The sequence below is a fragment of the Xyrauchen texanus genome, chromosome 47 (assembly GCF_025860055.1).
Source record: "Xyrauchen texanus isolate HMW12.3.18 chromosome 47, RBS_HiC_50CHRs, whole genome shotgun sequence".
In the NCBI taxonomy this organism is placed as follows: Eukaryota; Metazoa; Chordata; class Actinopteri; order Cypriniformes; family Catostomidae; genus Xyrauchen; species Xyrauchen texanus.
The window spans coordinates 6942045-6962893 of NC_068322.1; the positions used below are offsets into that span (position 1 = coordinate 6942045).

The 20849-nt window shown below is 37.7% G+C and overlaps 1 protein-coding gene across 1 annotated transcript in view; it reads left to right on the plus strand.

The window, feature by feature from the left end:
- Positions 1-14266, plus strand: part of LOC127639023 (ELKS/Rab6-interacting/CAST family member 1-like) — a 293380-nt gene extending 279114 nt beyond the window's left edge. The window contains exon 20 of the mRNA XM_052120833.1: positions 13302-14266. Coding sequence (XP_051976793.1) covers positions 13302-13439 — 138 coding nt within the window. The 3' untranslated portion in view covers positions 13440-14266. The remainder of the gene's footprint in view (positions 1-13301) is intronic.
- The last annotated feature ends 6583 nt before the right edge of the window (positions 14267-20849 follow it).

Below are 20849 nucleotides of genomic sequence, written 5' to 3' on the forward strand. Positions count from 1 at the left end.
GCATTTACTCTTCAGCTTCACAACAAGGTTTATCTTTAGTCATAAGGGACAACATAAACTCCTAAATATTAAGCAGCTTTGCTGTGTTTAGCTTCACGGAATGTCAGGGGTGTGTGACTGGGACTCTCTCTCTCCCTCACTGGCATTCTCGGAGGGCCTTTTCAAGCCCATCTTCGTTGTCACTGTAACGAGACACAGGTGTTACACATCATTAATCACCAGGTGATGGCCCTTACCGCTTCCTCTCTCCCCAGTGACAGACACATGACCACATCCTGCTCCACAACAAGTTAAGTTCAATCAACAGCATTTGTGGCATAATGTTGATTAGCACAAAAAAAATTCCACTTGTTTCACCTTTTCTTTAAAAAAAGCAAAAATCTGTTACAGTGAGGCACTTACAATGGAAGTGAATGGGGCCAATTTTTTAACATTAAAATACTCACTCTGTCAAACGTATAGCCACAAAACATAAAGGATATGTGGGTAAAAATGATTTTAGCGTGATACAATCACTTACAAACCTTTTCTGTGTAAAGTTATAGCTAATTTTATAATTTCGTTCCATGACGATGTAATGTCAACAAACTCTAAAACGACTGAAAATTACTATTTAAACAACTTTACAGCTCAAATGATACTCAATTTTTAACAAAAGAATGAATGCTTGTTTTTATAAAATTATAAGCTTTACATTTAAACCCTCCAAAATTTGGACTCTATTCACTTCCATTGCAAGTGCCTCATTGTTGCTTCGAATGTTGCTTATTTTTTTAAAAAGAAAGAATTAATTTAAATACATTTTTGTGGTAATCAACATAATGCCACAAATGCTGTCAGTTGAACTTAACTTGTAATTCCTTGAAAAGCTGCACTGTGCCTGCTCAAAATTTTGTGTAACGACGCAATCAATCCCACATAAAAGTCAGACAAGAGTTTGCCTGCTCTGACCCACCTCAGTCCCTAATATGAAAGATGATTCTGCTTGGGTTCTGTGTAGAGCAGCCTTAACCCTCATATTGTCTTAAAAATAAATGTGCCCATCATTTTCCTTGAAGTCATTTTAGGCTACATTGAAACCATTCAAACAGCTTGAACACTTTATTATCCCCCATTGTTGAAAATCTAATAATGATTGTCATTATTAATATAATTAATTTACATAAATTAAATTATTAACATCATTTTTAAATATTAAAAAATAAAACTTTGCACATATTGGCAAAGGATGTATTGGTTTAAATTTATGTCAATGCATGTTGAAAATGAACTGATTACATTTTCAAATTAAAAATAATTTAGTACATACCTTTTTCACAAATTAATCTTTGCCTTTTCCAGCAGTCAAAATTATGTTGGTAAACATATTAACTAACATATTATTGTACCTGTTCTAAAATGTAATAAGTACTCTCTTGTGTGTGTTTGTATGGACATGTGCCTGTGTGCACAAACCCCATTTGAGAGGAAACTCTACAATTTGTGGGAAAGATGCAGTACCCAGTGGGCAAGGGGCTAAAATGTGAGAGAATTTTCATTTTTAAAATAATTTAAATTAGCTGCATACTCTAACATCCAAAAAGTCTGAAAGTGAAAGGTTACAACTGGTTCTTCCTATATGGGTCAACATTGACCCTAAAACAATAAAAGAGTTAAACTTTGCTGTTGATTGAGCATGTCATTCATAATTTATAGTTTCATATTTAAAACTATAATGTCATGTTTTTATTAATTTAATATTTCTATATTCATCATTTTGTGTTTAAAACAGTAGTAACACAACATTATTTATGCCATTGTAATTGAATTGTGAATGCATTCGTGCCACCTCTGGTCATACACCTCTGGCAGCATTGAACAGCCTGTGTAAATGCACCTTTTCTTGGTATATATGCCAGTTCAGATGCAGCCTCCTGATGTGTCTTTGCAGATTTAAGATGGCTTTGTTTTCGTTTGTTTTTTAGACGAACTGTTCCTCTTTAAACTAGGGGTGGGCATCAGCAGGGGCAGAGTGATACGATACAATATGTGCATCACAATATATAATACTTTTTTTTTGTTTAGTGTTTTGCCGTCCGAAATTGTGAAATATTATGATCTGTTTCTCATTTTTATTCTGTGGACTTTGGTGCTTTGCGCAACAAGTGCTGAACTTCCAGCTGTACTTTGTTGTAGAGCCACAAAAGTCACTTAGTTCATCAAAAGGCTGGTTTCATTAAAAAAAGAAAATCTTAGTTTATCATTACACAAAAGCCATTGCTGTCTAGTTGTACAGAGGATCTGTATGGCCCTCTTTACAAATTAAAAAACAAAATGAATATTCTTTGATTGTTGGGAGTTTATATTTTGATAGAATAAATAAAAAGTGTTTGTTGGCCTATTGCTGCAGTTTTGTATTGTTACAGTGCCAAAAATATGAATGTTAAAATTGTAACAAAAATATTATTGTCGTTAGAATACGATACATTATCATGAGGTAAAACATTGCGTTACTTTGATATAACAATCTTTTTCCTCCACCTACTTTATTAGATAGAGTTCAATCGTGATTCACGTAGACCTTTGTGATGAATCACAGACTCACACCTGGCATCAGTTTCCCCTGTGTGCTCTTTATGAAAGAACATTGGTTTAGATCAACAGGAGCTGGTTCTGGATGAGCCCCCTGATGTGCTGTGCTGGCAACTGCAGTGTGCCTGTGCCCAATGGGGTAGGCTGCAGGCTGACAGGGCCATGAATCCAGGGCTGCATAAGTGCAGTGTAATTTAAACAGGCAGGAAATGGGGGTAAACATGGTGGAACAAACCCACAACCCGTACGATTAATGAAAGAACATGAAGTTGCCCCATATGTCTGTTGTAAGTAGGCCTTTACATTACGAGCTTCTCTCTCTCCCCCCCTCTCTGTCTCTCTCTCTCTCTTTAGTTACTCACTCGCATCGTTGATCTTGTAATGTTTATCAGCAATAGCAGTAGTCTTCTAAGAGTCACAAAGGTTTGTGTGGGTGCTTTCAGACAGTTTAATGTAGATGTCGGGATTGGTCTGTGAACAAACACTCTCTTAAACAAACACATTGCGGAAACTGAAGATGAGACACCAAGATGTCATAGGCTGGCCACGTATTGGTTTTTGAAGGATAGATTATAATTAGTCATGCTTACTGAAGCTCGTACTTTAGGGATAGGAATCTGAGACAAACCCCTAAATAATCCCCTTTTTTGTTCCACTGAAGAAAGTAAATCATAAAGGATTTGTAATAACATGAGGGTGAGTAAATGATGTCCGAATTAAACATTTTGGGTGATCTATCCCTCTAAACTCATCCTACTACATTGTGGTACCGACATGAATTATACCTGTCCTATACTGCCCATCAGACATTATAACAGATGAAAAATTAACAGCCTTACATTGAAGGAGGGACACAAACATATCTAAGGACCAGAATTTCTTAGAGACCTGGAGGGCTCTTTTAAAGCTAAAAAAAACACTCTGAATACTTTAGCAAATGCATAGCAATGCCCTTGCTGCCACCCGCAACATCGTAGCATCATGGCAGCGAGTTTTGAATTGGTAAATTTGTCTGAAAATGTAAAAATCTAGTTTTCATGATGATGATGATGATGATGATGCTTTGGGTCCATTTGCATTCAGTTTTCTCAGCCCCACTCTTGAAACATTGTTTTTGTAATACCTTGTTTCAATAAGTGCTAATCCTGAGGGAGTGCTGAAAACCTGGCTAAACCAACAAAACTTCTCATCCAACCCCTAAACATTCAGAACGAGGCAAAGCACAGCCCCGTTTTCAAAGCATTGAGAGATGAGCCCTTGGTGCCCCACGCTTGTCTGTTCCAGGGCTCGCTCCTCCTTTTATTTTCCCAACCATTGCAAATATGTGTAAAAGCACCTCAGCCTCCAGACCTGGAACATGGGCTTGTGTCAATGCACATTTGACTCCTAAAGCACTTAAGAACGAGGAAGAATAATATATGAAATAAAAAAAAACAAATGATGAAACCAAAACCTGGATTGAGCCGTCACAGCTGGAGGCCACCAAAGCAAACAACAAAATATTTCAGCAGATTTATTATGATTTTCGCGCTCTGACGAATCAGAGCTTTAGATTGTTGTGTTCCGACTTCGTTGCAGGCTTGTGTTACATCAACGGAGCCACAACAGCATTAACTGCGCCAGCTGATCTGACATACCATAACACCAAATCTTTTAATCATAGCTCTCCAAATTCGCCCCCTCTATCTATTATTTTTTGTATATTAAAGGGATAGTTCAGCCAAAAATTTGAAAGAAATTAAGGCTTCAGTCTAAATTCAGCTAAATGTTTCTGAGGTTTGTCAGTGTATCGGCAAGCTGATGAGTTATCCCGCCAAGAGGGGAGCTGTCAATCTGTGGCACTGCTTTTCTGATGGCTTTATTTGCGTGTTCACTTGCGTCAAAACCCATACCGTTTGCAGCCATGGCATCTGTTTTAAATTGAACTTTGGCTTGGAAAAAGATACTCGGAAGGATCAGACTCTTTCACTTGCAGTCTATGCCAATCGGCAGCCATATTATGAGTCTAACAGCTCATTCAGGGCCTATTAGATTAATAACGACCATTAAGAATTGTGAAGGGTTTTATGAAACTCCATGTTTAAAAGAAGACTATTTTCCACAAATATTTAATAGCCTGATGGGCTCTTTTAAAAGTCAAGTGCTTCCATCCTAACAGTCGGGAAAGTTTTTTAGGGTGGGGCCTGTTCTGTTAAGATCTATTGCCATAGAAACCCTACCAATTGACATGTTGACGGTGCGGTTTATCTTCTCATACAATAGTTAAAATTCACATTGCTTGGTGTCCTGAGTTTTTGCAAATAAGGATCTGCAACAGTCTAGCCATGATTGTTAGGAGCGACTAGGAGAGTTTGTGCTGCTCTGAGCCTGTTGAGGAATGTGGTTGTAATTTATCCGCATGCATCCTAAAAGCTCTGCAGCAATTTGGGCTGAGTCATTAAAAGGGGAAAAAAAACAACAACGAAAAATATCTAAGTAGCGCAAAATCAAAACTGGGCATTCATCATTTTGTGGTGGGTGTTAACACTGAAGTTATTTTGATCTAGGTTTTTGATCATGATTGAATCCTTAACTTCACCAGCTTGACCACATATGTCGTAATAGTGCCCCTGCTGATCAACATCCCCCCCTGAATTTAACCTCATTCAAAGTTGCGGGTAGGGGTGCGACTCGTGTGTCCGCATTCCCCCCAGAAACTCAATTAGACTTGACTGATGGGGTGCACATATCCTGCCGCAGCTGAGGTTGGTGGGCGGTTCTAATTCGATGAGGTCTATAGAGTTGCTTTTTATAAATGGCCACGCCTCCTCCCCCACTAAGGACTCTGATAGGCTAAGAAAAAGCTGTATGGATAACACTACGTAGCATAGCTGCGTTTGGGTGCTTGGCTCTGAAACTAGGGCCAAAACAGGGAGATAGATGGAAGAAAAAGTGGTGTATTAAACTGCTAGGATTGTTTTTGGTGCTTTAAGGAGAGGATAAGAGAGAAAGACAAACAGAGAGAGATCCCAGTTTAAGTGGCTCTTAGCAAAGCCGCAGAGGCTTCCTGTTCTAACGAGGAGGAAGTGGGGGAAAGATCTCGTCATGAGCTGAACGCAATCCAAAGAGACCATTTTTGGAGATATCTGCGGGTCTCCTAAAGAAAGAGGGGAACCAAGGGAAGGATAAGACAAGAGTCAACAGTTAATAGAACAAAGGGAATAGTGAAGGGTTTAGTCTTGAAGATGAACCAGATTTCAGGGATATGAGCTTGTAGTATAGGCACCCAACCATGACAGTCAAGTGGGAGCAAACATCCTCTTAAAACTCTCCATTAAGAGTTCTCATTCTGAGACCAGTGTCTGCAAAGAGGGAAGATGCAAGCCTCTGAGCATTTTGCCCTGCTTGGCTGCAGAATAGTATCCTGTCTGGTCTCAGTCTGGTCCACTTTACATTTAACACTTATAACAGTTTATACTTGCCAAGAACTGCCCACTTAGAGAGGGAAGAGATTGTTTGATTGGCATGTAAAGCAACCAAACACAGGTTGCTTTGTTTTTATGTGTTATTTCAGCCTAGTGTCATGAAATTTATGTGAACATGACAAATTTTTGCAATTCAAAATTTACTCTATGTATATCATGTTTGGCTGGTTTCCAGTGAAATGTCCAGCTGGGGGCACCAAAAGCAAGTAAAATGGTGTCGTATTCAGATACGATTTTAAGGTGAATTTGAGATATATATAAAAATTAAAAAAACACCTCACAAACCTAAGACATCCTTACCTTATTAATGCCTAAATCTAATCATTAGTATTTTAAAATGCAGAAGCAAAATGAAAAAGCACATTTTCTGAAGCAAGAACCACATTTCGTGCCATTTCTATGACTCTGTAATGTCACGTGCCAGCTTGATTTCATGGCTGGACTTGAACCATGGTCCTCCATCTCAGAGTCCAATGCCTTATCAGGTGAGCACAAGCTATTCCTTATGGAATAAGTGTATAGGTGAGTCTGTAATACAAGCATTAAAAATTTATTGTTTTTCAAAAGATGTGTTTGAGTAAAATTGTGTGGATATCATAAAATAGCAGGATCTCAGTAATAGAGAGAAAAATAAGTATTTATAAAGTCATAATCAGCCATTAAAGTCATGACTTGAGTGAATGTGCATAAAACACACAGTTGTTGTAGTGCCTCTAGTGTACATTTCACCTGGAAAGTGCAGGGAATTTTACTTGGAGACACGTATAACAAGTTTAGCAAAAATGTATATAGTGTCACATTTCAATATGAGACTAGGTTGGCCATTTGAGACTAGGTTGGCCATCTGAAATGGCTGATGCCACAATAATAGAACAGCTTGGGGAAAAGGTATTCATATAATTGCACTGCGATGACGATCTACAAACGGTTTTACCAAAGGTGGCCCAAAAGTGTTTTGGGAAGTTTTCTTTAAGTAATGTTTCAGTTTCAATTCAAGTTCAATCGACAGCATTTGTTGCATAACATTGATTATAACAAAACAATTTAATAAAATGATGACTCGTCCTTTGTTTGTTTATTTAAAATAATAATAAATACATTATAATAAAAAATCGTTGTTACATTTAGGCACTTACAATGGTAGTGAATAGGGCAATTGTTAAAATTATGTTCAAATTAAAGTTGACATACTCACTGTTTCAGACGTATAGCCACAAGATTTAGACATTATACATGTTAATATGATTTTAGTGTGATAAAATGAGGAATTTACCAGATTACACGGTTTACCAGCTATACGTCATCATGATAACTAAGTTATAATATTGAATGCAACTTTACACTGCTAACATTAGTAAGAAATTGTATCACACTAAAATGAAGTTAACACATGTACTATAAAATTTATATTGTTTATTTATACAATACGTAATGGTTATGGACTAGCCCATTCACTTCCCTAGTAAGTGCCTTACACTTGATTTTGGCATCTTCTTTTTTTTTTTTTATAATCGAGGTTCAAGTCAGTTCTTTTTTCAAGTAATGAACATTAAGCCACAAATGCTGTCAATTGAGCTCAACTTGTATTGAACTGGGAACATTATTTTTAATATGAGCTGAAGTGTTTTGGTGTTGCCATCCCCCAAAAATGATGAGGAACTTTTAATATGGTCCATTTATACAAAGAACACGGTTTCCTTCTTAAAGAATTATTGTTTTCTTTCAAAATACTGAAGCAGCCAGTGTCACATTTAGGAAAAATGCTGGTGTCTTTTTTCTTTATGCAGATTTATTGAGCATGGTCTTGATTGCTTTAGCAGAGACGGTCAATTCTCCACACCACAGATCTGGCTTTACTTAACGCTCTCTCTTTCTCTTTGATGGGAACTCTTTCTCTTTGATGCAAAACAACAAAAATCTTAATTAGTATTTTTGTCTTGCTTTTTAGTAAAAACATCTACACATCCTTAAAATAAGACACACACTTAAGACGCAAAATGGCAAATGTCTTGTTTTCAGAGAAATGTAACCAAACTTTGTGAGGTAATGAAAAAGAATGTTTTATTTAGTTTTTATCCCACTGGCAAATCGTTTTGTCTGGTTTTAAATAAACAATCTCACTAAAATTTGGTAGACTGTCTCTCAAATTGTCCACAGGATCTGGAGGAAGAAATGTTGTGGAGGTAAGAGTGTCATCCAGGGTGATGAACGGAGAGCGGATTTGCTTGAAGGGTTTGTTAGAAGGTTTGACTTTTGCCGTTTGATCTCCATGTGCCACTCCAGGCGTAAATGTGCGACGCAGGAGTCGTTGATGAAACACATCCTCTATGAGTCAATGGAAGAGCATGATCAAAACTGTCAACACAGTCCAGATTTTGCCGAAACTTATATGTGTGATGATTATTGTCTTACGGGAATGACCCGTTGCTGCCCACGTTAATGTGTCTGCTGTTTATGAAGACAGATAGATGAGATTTACCATAAACATGTGATCACACGTGATGGCAATCAATGCAATGAAAACAAACGTTAATGCACTCCTCTCTCTCATCATCTTCTCTTTCCTTCTGTTTTTGGGTCAAGGCTGTGGAAATGAACTGGCATGGAAAACGATAATGAGACAGATACTTCCCTTGTATGGAGGGCTTTAAATGTTATCTTTACAGCTCTGTTTTTTCCAAGGAATTCTGTTAAACACACGGTCATAAAATAGTCCCATCAATAGATATATTATACTTTTGTCACACAGGGGAGATTTTTTTTTGTGTGCACCTGCCGAAGTTTGTTCTGGAGTTAGTTGGAGTAACAGTTTAAATGGGGTTTTTATTTTCTGCTTGTATGGTTTATTTAACATACACAAAAGTATTTGACATACATAAATGGGCAGAACCATTTTAAATTCACTCATAAAGGGTAAAATAATTGACCCTAAATAAATAAGTTATTCTCTATCCATGGCGTATACAAATTGATGACATAAAAATCTTTTAGAACATAATAATGTTACGGAATTAGTCACTTTTTTTAAAAGTAGCATTACCCAACACTGATTTACCGTGCCCTAAAAGCAGCATTGTCTTCACAGCAGTGTAACAGCCTTTAAACTGTCTTCCAAACACTCACACCTGCATTCCTGCTCATACCTCCTAGCCCTGTTCTGAGCAGGCCATATATGCTTATATATGCCCCCTGCTTAGTCCTTCCCTCTGCTCCAGATCTCCACTGTCTGTTTCTAATGGGGCTTACAGCGGCAGCGGTCTGCCAAGCTGCACCCTCACGCAACTCCATATATCAGCCCCTGACAAGCCTCATTAACCCTCCTCTCAAGACTCAAGACTCTCCTTCACTCGTTCATCTCCGTCATGTCTTTGCTTTTCTCTTGGCTGACTTGTCAGGCTCCAGTCTCCCAGGAGTGTCATCAGATGACGAGGTTACAATGAGAATTTGAATCAGGGATGGTGATTTCCAGTGCTCTTATTATATATATTTACATTTACATTTATGCATTTAGCAGACGCTTTTATCCAAAGCGACTTACAGTGAACTTATTACAGGGACAATCCCCCCGGAGCAACCTGGAGTTAAGTGCCTTCTCAAGGACACAATGGTGGGGGCTGTGGGGATCGAACCAGTGACCTTCTGATTAACAGTTATGTGGTTTGAAATAATTAGTGTGTTCAGTCTCCCGTACAGGCAAAGTTGGTGCCTATTTAGACCACTCCATATTAGTCATGAGGTCTCAGGATGGTTAGGTTGCTGCCTTCTAAGGTTAAAGGCAGTGAGGCCACTTGTTTTGGGGGAAAAAAAAGCTTATCATTGTTTCTTGAGTAATGAATTAGCTCAATTTCTAAAAATCACAAGTCGTGATCAGACTGATCTCACAGTGAAATTGAAAAAAGTAGGTTGAATTTTCTTTAGCTAAAATCGGTCTGTGCTTCCCGAAATTCAAAACACTGCCCCCAGTGGTCAATGCGGTAATTGTGGGTTTTCTGGGTGTAATCTCTGTGGAGGGGCACCAAAAGCAAGGTTTGAAGCAAGTTGTTTTCATCCTTACAGGCTGTAAAACAGTGAGGATGAATGCATGTATAATAAACTATATCCCCATCCCAAACCTAAACCATCAGTTAAGTAAAAATATAATCTTAGAGGGAAAAAGGAAACCTCAGAATCACGCTAGTCTCTGATTATGCAATTATGCGATTACTTCCTGGTTTTGACGCAGTATCAGAACCCAGGTCTCCCAAGCTGCTGACTTGATGCACATCTGGTCTCTCCACAGGGGGAAGTAAACATGCTGAAGCCGATGCAAACATGTCTGATAGGAGATTGCGTCAGCAAAATGTGGCCGATAACAGAAATGTCAATAGAAGTGATAGCCTTGTCAATAGATAATAAACAAATTGATGTTTTTGTTAATTTTTTGTTAATATTGTATAAAATAAATGTTCATTTCTTTTCAGCAAGTTTAAAGTATTCATTTCAAACCACCTTTCTCTAGATATGGACTATTGAGAATAGTGCCATATTTATTTTTTGACAGGAAAGTGCGTGAGGCATTGTTCTTTTTAAATTGTTGAGCTGATGAAAAAAAAAAAAAAAACTTACCCTCCAAAAAGAAAATCAGTAGACAAAAATCTCCAAAAGTTGTGAAAATTTGATGTGAGCTAAGACATTTTAAACAGCTCTATACAGTGCATGCCATTGAAGAGACTATCGGTCTATCACTAACAGCCACATTTTCATTCCCGTCAAAATAAATATGGCACTACTCTGAATAAGGTCTATTGGTACCAGTATTTATAACTGAAAAAGCCATATCTGTCAACTTCTAATCATTGTCTACTTTGGTCATAAATATTGATTTCATGTGTATGCTTTTTCAAAAATTAGACCAGTCATGGACCATTTTTTTTCTCCTTCTTACGTAACATTCTGCGTGTCATAAATGTCAGTGCTTTGCGTTATGCCTGTTATGCCCGCTTAAATCCTGGCAAGCTCCTAAATCCAAGATCTGACCAGCTACCACCTCTCTCAGTCCTGGCTCAGAGGCTTTGTGATGGAAAGATTTTCCTTGGCATATCCGTCACCTCCCCTTTCAAACCCCCTTCAGAGCCTGAGAGAGCCCAGCATAGCTTTAGCACTAGCAGTGTGGCTTCTTTCCCCAGCCCCTGTTTGGCTTTGTTTTCCCCACAGTTGTGAAAACACCCATCTGACAGATCACTCTGCCTGCCCCCGGTGACCCACCGTGGCATGTTTTGTTTAATTAATTATGAAATAGTTGCACGGGCCAGGCTTACACAAAAACACACATGAAAGGGAAACACATTTTATGATGTATGAATATTACTTCCAGTTATTGTTACAGATGTCTTCTTCATTAACCTTGTTAAAGTTGCCATTCATATGTCAGGAGGGCCAAATAAAATACTTTTGTGGGTTTTTGTGAAATATTCCACTTTCTATGGGCTTTGGATCACTGGCTTTTGTTCAGAGCTGAAAAGCAATTTAAAAAACGGTGCAGTGCCACGAAATGGATTGTCTGCAAAGGGCCAGACTGGGGACCATATTCTTGTCTGTGTGTGTGTGTGTGTGTGTGTGTGTGTGTGTGTGTGTGTGTGTGTGTGTGTGTCTCACTACAGTACCTTATAATGTTTTGCAGTTTTGATTTCCACGGTTTATCTCGTTTAAGGATGATTTTCACAAATGTGTCTAGAACATGCACTGGTCATATTTAACCCCAAATGTATACAAAAAATACATAAATAATGCAATTATATTTAGCATATAAAGACAATGAAACATGCATTTAGAACCATACATTTTTTGCATTGTGACATTTAATCACTTAAGCACATTTTACCCCCTCTATTCTCATTACTGTTACACCTCAAGACATTTTCCTTTTCCCATTGTTTAAATTATGATTCTTAACAGTCATTTTTACTGTAGTACAGTAACAAAACAGCCTCTTTTTATATATTATATTTTTATTTTTATTTTTTTAGTTAAAATCATCAAAAAATAAATGCAGTGCCAAGTGAGTGCTATTTTCATTCATTTATGTATTATTATTATTATTTTGTATTGTTTTGGGGTTATATACAAGGACGTTTGGTTTCATAAGAATCACCCTAAGATATATTAAAAATCAAGATACAAAAACTGATTAAGAAATGAATTTAGCTGTTTAAAAGTGAATTCATATTCTATTCACAATCAACTCCTATGATTTAGTTCACTTTATCAATATTTACACACAAAAATGTGTGAATGATTAGCCCTCTTGATGAGAGTATATTTATATATTTTTACAGCGTTTGAAGGTAAATAAACAAAGCCTAAATGATGCCTACATTTACATCTGTTTTGTTTGTGTGCGCATGTGCGTGCGTGTGTTTTCTCGTTTGTTAAGAGGCACCTGCTCCTGCCATGGCAGATTTCCTGGCGTACTTGGCACTGCCAGCGTCCAGGAATCCCCCTTTCCTCCTCTTATTTTTCCACATCCCATTGCCAAACCTCTACGGAAATCATTTGGAAAAAGGATTTGAGCATTAAAGATAACCACACCTGTGATTATCGTTAGACAGAGGTGCCGTAAAATGTTAAATCCCCTCTTTAGTTTAAGTTTCTTTTAATGAGCGGAACATTAAACCTTTCGGACAAATTCCAAGGTTTGAATTTTATGTAATGATTTAAAAAGAAGTGCTTGGAGGAGGCAATTTGTTTTCAGCAGCTGTGTGCTAATGGGATTTGAGAGCGAGACAGAGACCCTCTTATTGAGGGCAAGTGGGGAAGAGGTGAGGGGTTGGCATTTTTAAAGAGATCCGCATAAGCTCACATGTCCAGTGTCTGCGTCATCACCCTGACAGTTTTCTCATCTCTCATTCTTTGTTAGTCAGTAAGACTTCCTCATCTATGTGGCACTCTCATATTCTCTGGACTCTCGCTTCCTGTCAGTTTTTGATACCTGACCTCAGAGTGGAACTAACACCTCTCAACTATGGTAAAGCAACAGCTTTCAGTGGCTTTTGGCTTTCATAAAATAGCAGCAACAGCAGTATGATAAAATAAACCAATGTTCAATAAATAAATGTGTAATAAACAATTCTTCCACACCAAGTAATGCACCTCGTTAGCCTAACAGCAGGCTGTTCACGGTTGGCAAGCAACGTAACAAGCTATTTTAGTATGGCTTGAAACATGGCTCATCCAATCAGATTTTAAATGTAATATAAAACAACAAATTTTCTCTCTCTCATTTTGCAGCTAGAGTCAGAGCTGGAGCAGTGTGAGAGGGAGAGTGCAGAACTGCAGGAATATGCGAACTCCGTCCTGCAGCAGATCGCCGACCACTGCCCCGACATCCTGGAACAGGTCGTGAACGCACTAGAAGAGTCATGCTGACCAGACCTCACCACGTAGAGCCAAGCCCTGCCTCCTCTCTTCCTCTGTCTCTCCCTTTCTTCTACCTGTTTCTCACTTTATTTTTCAGCCTACGGATGCCAGCACAAAAACACAAACTCTCTAACTCAAATGCACCATCACAGTTCAAAGAACATAACGAGCGAGAAAAGACACATTTACTGGACAGACTGAAGTGAAGTGCACGCTTGAATTGCTATGCCGCTTTTCAAGTCCCTTCCCCTTTGCACCTTTATGATCCTGTTTACACATTGTTAACACAATGGGAAGAAGAAACCGAAGACAGCGGGGATGCAAGAGGCAGTAAAGCTCAGTATTACAAGACGTCCACCTATTTGCGTTCTTTTTGACATCTGTCTTCTGTCTCACAATAGCGTCTGGCAGAAGCTGGAGTTCTCTCTGTGAGGGATGGGAAATAGGCTCCTTATCTTGATATACACAATTGCCACAGAGTTTAAAAGCTGCAGATGCAGGATTTTGAAACCGTTTTAAGCAATTTCGATATTTTTTCTCACTGGCATTTTTTGTAGCTGAAGTTAAATTATGGGTCATTCGAGCAAGGCAAAACTCCTGCACTCTCGAAACCCATCTGGTTTCACTCAAAAGCTTGGTTAATGCTCCAGTTGTGCCAGCAAATGGTCCTCCCGGACTGAAACATACTTTTACTATCATAGTCAGTAGCGGGTTAAAATTACTGCAACCCCCCCTCACCATCTGGGAATTTACTATTGACTTGGTTATTGCCCAATTTGCTCCAAAGTCAATTCGTAAACTTATGAAAAGGACAATATGGGTAATGTTATCCTATATGCACCTGTCACCAGGTCATAGTATTTCTTTTGCAAAAACCACAGCCTGGTTTGTGTCTTTTAAAGATGAGAGGAAGAAAATTATTTGCCTTGGAAGTTGTTGGTTTATTGCTGCTAACAGTTGTCTTTGCTTGTGGCTGGTTTTGGTTTGCCCTTTTTTTCTCCTTTTTTTTTTTTTTTTATATAATGTAGGCGGCTCTGCACAGGGTGTTATTATGAGCACAGATGTTGTGAAGGCAAAATCACTGGAAAACGTCACTGGAAAATAGGAAAACAATCACCTATCATTCATTCTACACTTCAAAAAGTATGAGGTCCCACACTGGGATGAAAACTGGCAGTAGTTTCTCAGTTTGCTCGCTTTTCCAAAGCAAAGAGTTTGAGAATGCAGTTTTTTAATGGATAAGGTAAAATAGGACTAGTGATTTAGATGCCCGCCTCTTGTAAACATCTCTCTTTAAAGGGACAGTTCAGCCAGAAATGAAAATTGTGTCATCATTTAGTTGCCGTCATGTTATTCCATACCCATATGACTTTCTTGCATCTCTTTTCCAAACAATAAAATTGAATGGCGACTGAGACTGTCATTCTGCCTGACTTCTCCACGAAAGACAGAAAGTCACACGGTTTGGAACAACATCGAGGTGAGCTGCAAAAAAAATTGTATAATATATATATATGTTGATTAAAGTATATATATATATATTATACTGTGTATATTTATATTACAACATTTTCAGTTTGGGTTGAACTATTGCTTTAACTCTATCTTTGAGATTAGAATGTAGCTGATAAAGCTTGTGAGGATGATCCGTGCACCATCGGACCATCAGAGGTACAATCATTGATCCAATGCATCTTGAATATACCATCATTTTCCTTTTTCTTTTTTCTTCAACTGGCTTCATATCATCATCTTCTAACACATATGCCAGTTAGTGCAGTTTAGAGGTGTATCCCCATTCACTTTATGGTTATATGGGTCTATATCTGCAGGGCCTGAAGTGTCCATCTCTGGACCAGCAACAGAAGCGATAAGACGCAACCTCGTTCAACTCCTGATGAATGTTGTTGCTTCATCTCTCAGGTTAGCTGTTGCTTTAAAGTCCATAGTCGACTTCCCTTGCCCTTGTGGATGACACTGGGCGTAAAGTGCCCTCTGCTCCTCTCTCTGTTCCCTCACTCCTCAAGCCATAGTTTATGGTTCTGACCTGCTGGGCCATGTTAATCAGACTCCTTTCTGCATGATAAGCCAGGCAGACAAGACAAACAGCCTTTGAAATCAGTAAGAGATTGCAGTGAATAAAATCATCTCACACTCTTTCTCACACAGTCCCATATTTTCACACCAGCAATCCTGATGCCCATACACGCTTCGTTATGAGGGAAAACAGCATTAAGATACTGGGCCAGATTTAACTGGCTACACAGACTCTTGAAGAGACATGAAGAGTTTTTGAGAATGGGTTTTTTGAGACTGGCTCTGAGTGTGAATCATTTAGACACTTCTTAAGGAAGGGTTGAAGTAGTATGGTGAATCTCATAAAAACATGTTTAGGTCATATTTTATCCCAAAAATATAAAAAAAATTTTATTTTTTTTTTTTGCATAAACAAAGCATGTTTAGGACCTATAAGATTTTTTTTGTAGTGCAGCAATATTTTCATGACAAAATAATTTGCATTACAGTAATTAGAATTATATTTTTGTAGTGTAGTAATGAGTTGATGTAAATGTGTTTTATTGTCATGAAAATAATGTTACAATGCAGACAATTTTTTTTAGTCAATATCCTCTATGTTGATTTTCTTATTACTGTATTACTGTCATTTTTACTGTATTATAGTAAAGAAACAAACTTTTTTCCATTTAAATCAATGTAAATTAAAGGCAATGCAACAAATATTTACATAGTGTATCAATTCTTTACAATTTAAATAATAAATTATTTTCTTTGCATAACAGTAATGAGAAAGAGATTTTGTTTTGTTTTTAAATATATTTAGGTGAATCCGGGAGAAATGTGCTCAATAACAAGGAAAACTGTCACATTCTTTTTTCTTTTTTTTATTATTTAAGCAAAAGAATATTTCTTATTTTTTTCTTATTATTTATTTAGCTTGATTTTGGGGTTGAATATGACCCAGACATGTCTTCTACGGCTTTCGTGAGCATGAGTTTCTTCCAAATTAATCAAAATGTATTATAAAGCAGAACACAATTTAAAGCTAAATTTGCCCTATCACAATGTGTAGCCACTCCCTTCTAGACCATATTTGCGCACTTGCATCGCTAACAAAACACCTTTTCGCGTGCCATTCTCACCCCTGGCATCGTTGATCTTAACGCATTCATATCTGCTTCATCTCTATAAAGGATTTTATGGTTTAATACTCCTAAATGCTACTAATGAACTTTCTTATGAGGTCATAAATGTGACGAGCAGCCCAGTTTGGCTCTAAAAATCAAATCTGAATTGATTGATGACACCCATCCTGTTTCTCATCTCTCTCACTCTCTTTCTGTTCGCTATCTCATGTGCACACAAACACAATTTAGCCCATCACCCTTGTATCTTTGAAATATGGAGCTCGGTTATCTATACTGTGGCTGAATCCCTCAGCTTAGACTAAACACAGACCCCTCGCACACACACACACACACACACACACACACACACTCGTTATCACAGACCCTCTTGCGATTTATGTTCTTCGGTACAGGAGCTGGGCTTTTAAAGCAGCTCTCTGTGCCTCTGTTCAGCTTAGGGCACTCTGGAGAATTCACAAAGAAAACAAAAAGCAAGAGCACTGTGATAACCGTGAGCGGATCAGAGAGAGAATGGCCCAGCACTTTGGAGAGGCTGTTTTTGTGTGTTGAGTGACTCTCTGGTATTTGTGTGATTGCTGGTTATAGACAGACCTAGTCACTCAGAGGAGTATGGAAATTCCCTGCAGGCTTTGGATCGCTCTGTATGTTTGGAGGCACCCCAGTATGGATGATTCCACTGTTTGTTTTTGAAGAACTAAAAGATCTACACCGGTGCAATTACGAAAGCCAAAAGAGTATTTGGTAACACTTTCTATAGAGGCTGTGTATATATAAAGCATTAAAATGGTATTCTAAATATATTCATAATGCCGTATAACACGTAAACAGTGTAAACTGTTATATCTTTTCAAAAATATTTTAACCATAGTTTCAATACATCACACTTGCCTATTCATGGTTACCCCTAAAGACTACAGTATAATGCATTATAACAGATGGCATTTGGAATTTTAAAGACACATTATAATGCATAAGAACTGGAAAATATTTGTTCATAAGAGCCTAAAACAGATAAGGTGTATTATAAGGCATTATGAATAATACATTTATATAGCACATTACATAGGCTGAATTGTGCCACATTTTGTCCTTGAGATAACGGTCCAATTGACCTATACTGTAATCGCTATATTATCACAATCACCCTATATAATTCGCTCCTTATTATAATATAGAAAGTGTTACTGAATATTCTCTTGTTTAGCGTAGAATTATTATTATTCTTTGCATACCATTTTCCTGTTCATTTATAGCAGAGCAGCTCATAGGATGTGCTCAGTTAACTTTCTGCATTGTTTCAGGCATTCTACATCTACCTGGCTTAGACATGTGTTCTGCATAAGTGTGAATGAGCATGAGGTGTTGCTTCATGTCCTAGTATGAACATTTATCATCCTCATTAAATTCACAGAGGCATGTCTGGAAGGAAGAGAGAGAGAGTGAGAGAGAGAGGGAGAGTATAGCACAGACTGTAAGAGCCAAACTTCTGATGCTTTTTATTTTTTCTACTTTCTTTTTTTTTTGGCCCAGAATTTAAAATGTTCCTAATTTTGGCCTATTACAGGAGACCTTTATCTCAGTGACCACCTAAAGACACAAGTAAATTATGTTGTGATGTATTGTACATCCCATAATTTATAACGTTAATCAGCAATGCCTGCTATTTGGTTTCTGTAGATTTGTTGTATGATTTATCCGGATGCTCTATTAGTGTGTCCGCCATTTACATTTGATCCTCTTACTTTTACAAAACTGTTACAACACTGCCAGAGATCTGCCCCTTTTTCATGTGTGTGCATTTACAGAAATATATATTTATATACGTTGATGCTTGGACCTATACATAGTTGAACATTTTGCACAGTGTCTGGGGGAGAGAACATATCCGTCTGAACAAAATGGCTGTCTGCCTTTAAAAATAAAATGGAATGAACTAATAAAATGTTAACATTTTGTAGGAAGAAACCTTTCTAAGTGTCAAATCAAAGCTGTTAATGAAGGTTCTCAAAATTGTTACCATTTGGTTGAAAATGTACTGTTGCTATCTGCATCTATTTCCATTTTGATTCCAACACATCTTACCACTATCATTTTCATTGTGTTTCATTTTCAAAGAGTTTTTGTTTTGCAGTCCTTGATAGTGTGTGTGATTCCAATGCAATGTTGAAAACAGCATGTTTTATATCACAAAAACATGAATGTCCAGTTATGGGGTTGGAGAAACTTCTTTGACTGTGCTTCAAATGAACTGAAAGATGCCAAGACCTTAACTAGTCACTTGGTGTTATTTTTGGTAAGAATCTTTCATTCGTTTATGGGAGATAACCATGTTGTGTTGACCATTTCGGTCAGAAGAACAGTATCACTGAACACGAACAGTCGTTTGTATTCCTTGGTAATTTATCACGCAGTTTAAACACACATTTTATATGGCGTCTTAAGTATATCGGATATTAAATAGTTTACTTATTAACTCATCTTGCATTGTCATTACACAAACAGTGTGTCAACGCGTCCAAATTGTTCATGTATTACTTCCCTCAACTTAGTTTGATGGACTGAGACTGTTTAAAGTATGAAACCACATAAAACATCCACCGAAGGATTTGGCAAGTCCACGTCGGACTTTCCGTGCCAAACGAAGCTAGTCTGCTCTCGAAAGTGCCACAAATAATAACTTGCCTGTCGTTCATCAGCAACCAAAGCCAGGTCATGTGACCTAATACTGTTTATATCGTGTTTGCTTTATATTTAAACTTTTAAAACCTTAACTGACACAATAAGAGGTCAAACTGTAAGCAGGCCTGTCATGCTAGATGGAACATTTTGAATCAGGCGCCATTAAGGATCTGATTTGAATGAAGCAGCATTATTTACATGGACCTAATCTTCATTTTAACTCAGATCTTAGTATGTTGTAACATAGTCGTATTCGAGACTGTTACAGAAGTTCTGATTGCCTATTTTTCTTGGTCAGCCATAACAATAACAGAGTGTCAGACCTCAGTATCAACCCATCCACAGCTTTGTCTTTTGGCTCCAGCAACCCTGCCTTCTGTCACAGTAAAGGTCTTTATATTTTCTAATTATTCATGTTTTATTTTTAGTAGTACATAGAAACACTGTCAGAGAGGATTCTCTCCATTTCCCCTTTTATTTAATGAAGAAAAATAAATGGAAACATGTCAACTTTAACCCAAAGCTGGTCATCTTTTTTGTTGATATTTTAAAGCTCACAAAAACACTGCCTTATGTCATCTGTGTGCAAAAGATAAATAAAATGATTGCTGTAAAAGGAAAATGAAAAACCGTTTTAAGGCATATTGTATTCTGCTTTTGCCTTTGTATGTATATAAACCCTATGTTATCAGCTTTTTATTCTTGGTGTCATTTCTTGGGTTTGGTTGTTTTCCTACTGTCTGGTGCACTATTTTGACTTGTCGTTGTTCTACTCCACAGTTCTGTTCCAAAACCTAGTGAGGTGCCTACCTAAACAGCAGTTTAAGGCATCATAGGCACACATTCCTGGTGTGCTAAAAGGTAAGCACCAAAATGATGCTGCCTTCTAAGATCTCTAGTTTTGGCCAAATTCTAAGGCAGCACCACATATGCACTTTTAAGGTAAAACAATCCCAGAATATTTTGGGATGAGTAAAAAAATGATCCAGTATTGCAGAGGAGATTAAACTATTTCAAAATAACATATATTAATGTGTATTTTTATGCTTATTAGACTATTGCATCATTAGCTTAGCGACATGCTAAAGTCGAACTCTATTGGGATTGAATTTTCTGTGTGCTTCACATTAGGGGTGCTATTAGTGTGGCACACAGAGTTCCAAATCACTTCAGAATATTCTATATTGGTTGGGATGCCCATTGGAAGGCAGCTTCCTGAGTAGAGAGCAGGGCAGCTCACTGGGGTTTCAAACTGAGTTTATGTGTTAGATGATTACTCTAGAGTTCATTCTACCATTCATAGGACTTAAATTTGTGTAGCCTGCATTGTTCCAGGGGTATCTCCAGTGTTAAGCATGGGACTCCAGTCCTCTTCTGTATGTCTCTCCTCACCTCTTTCATATTCAGTTCTGTTGAGACAAAAAGAAGCCTGTCTGAAATGATTCCTCAACCCACAAAAAAGGATACAGATGGCCCGTTGAGAAGTTCTGGTTTCCTCCTCCATCCAGCCTCTTTGAACAGACCCCTCCCAGGACCAGATTTATTGCCGATTACACATCACCATTTAGGCCAC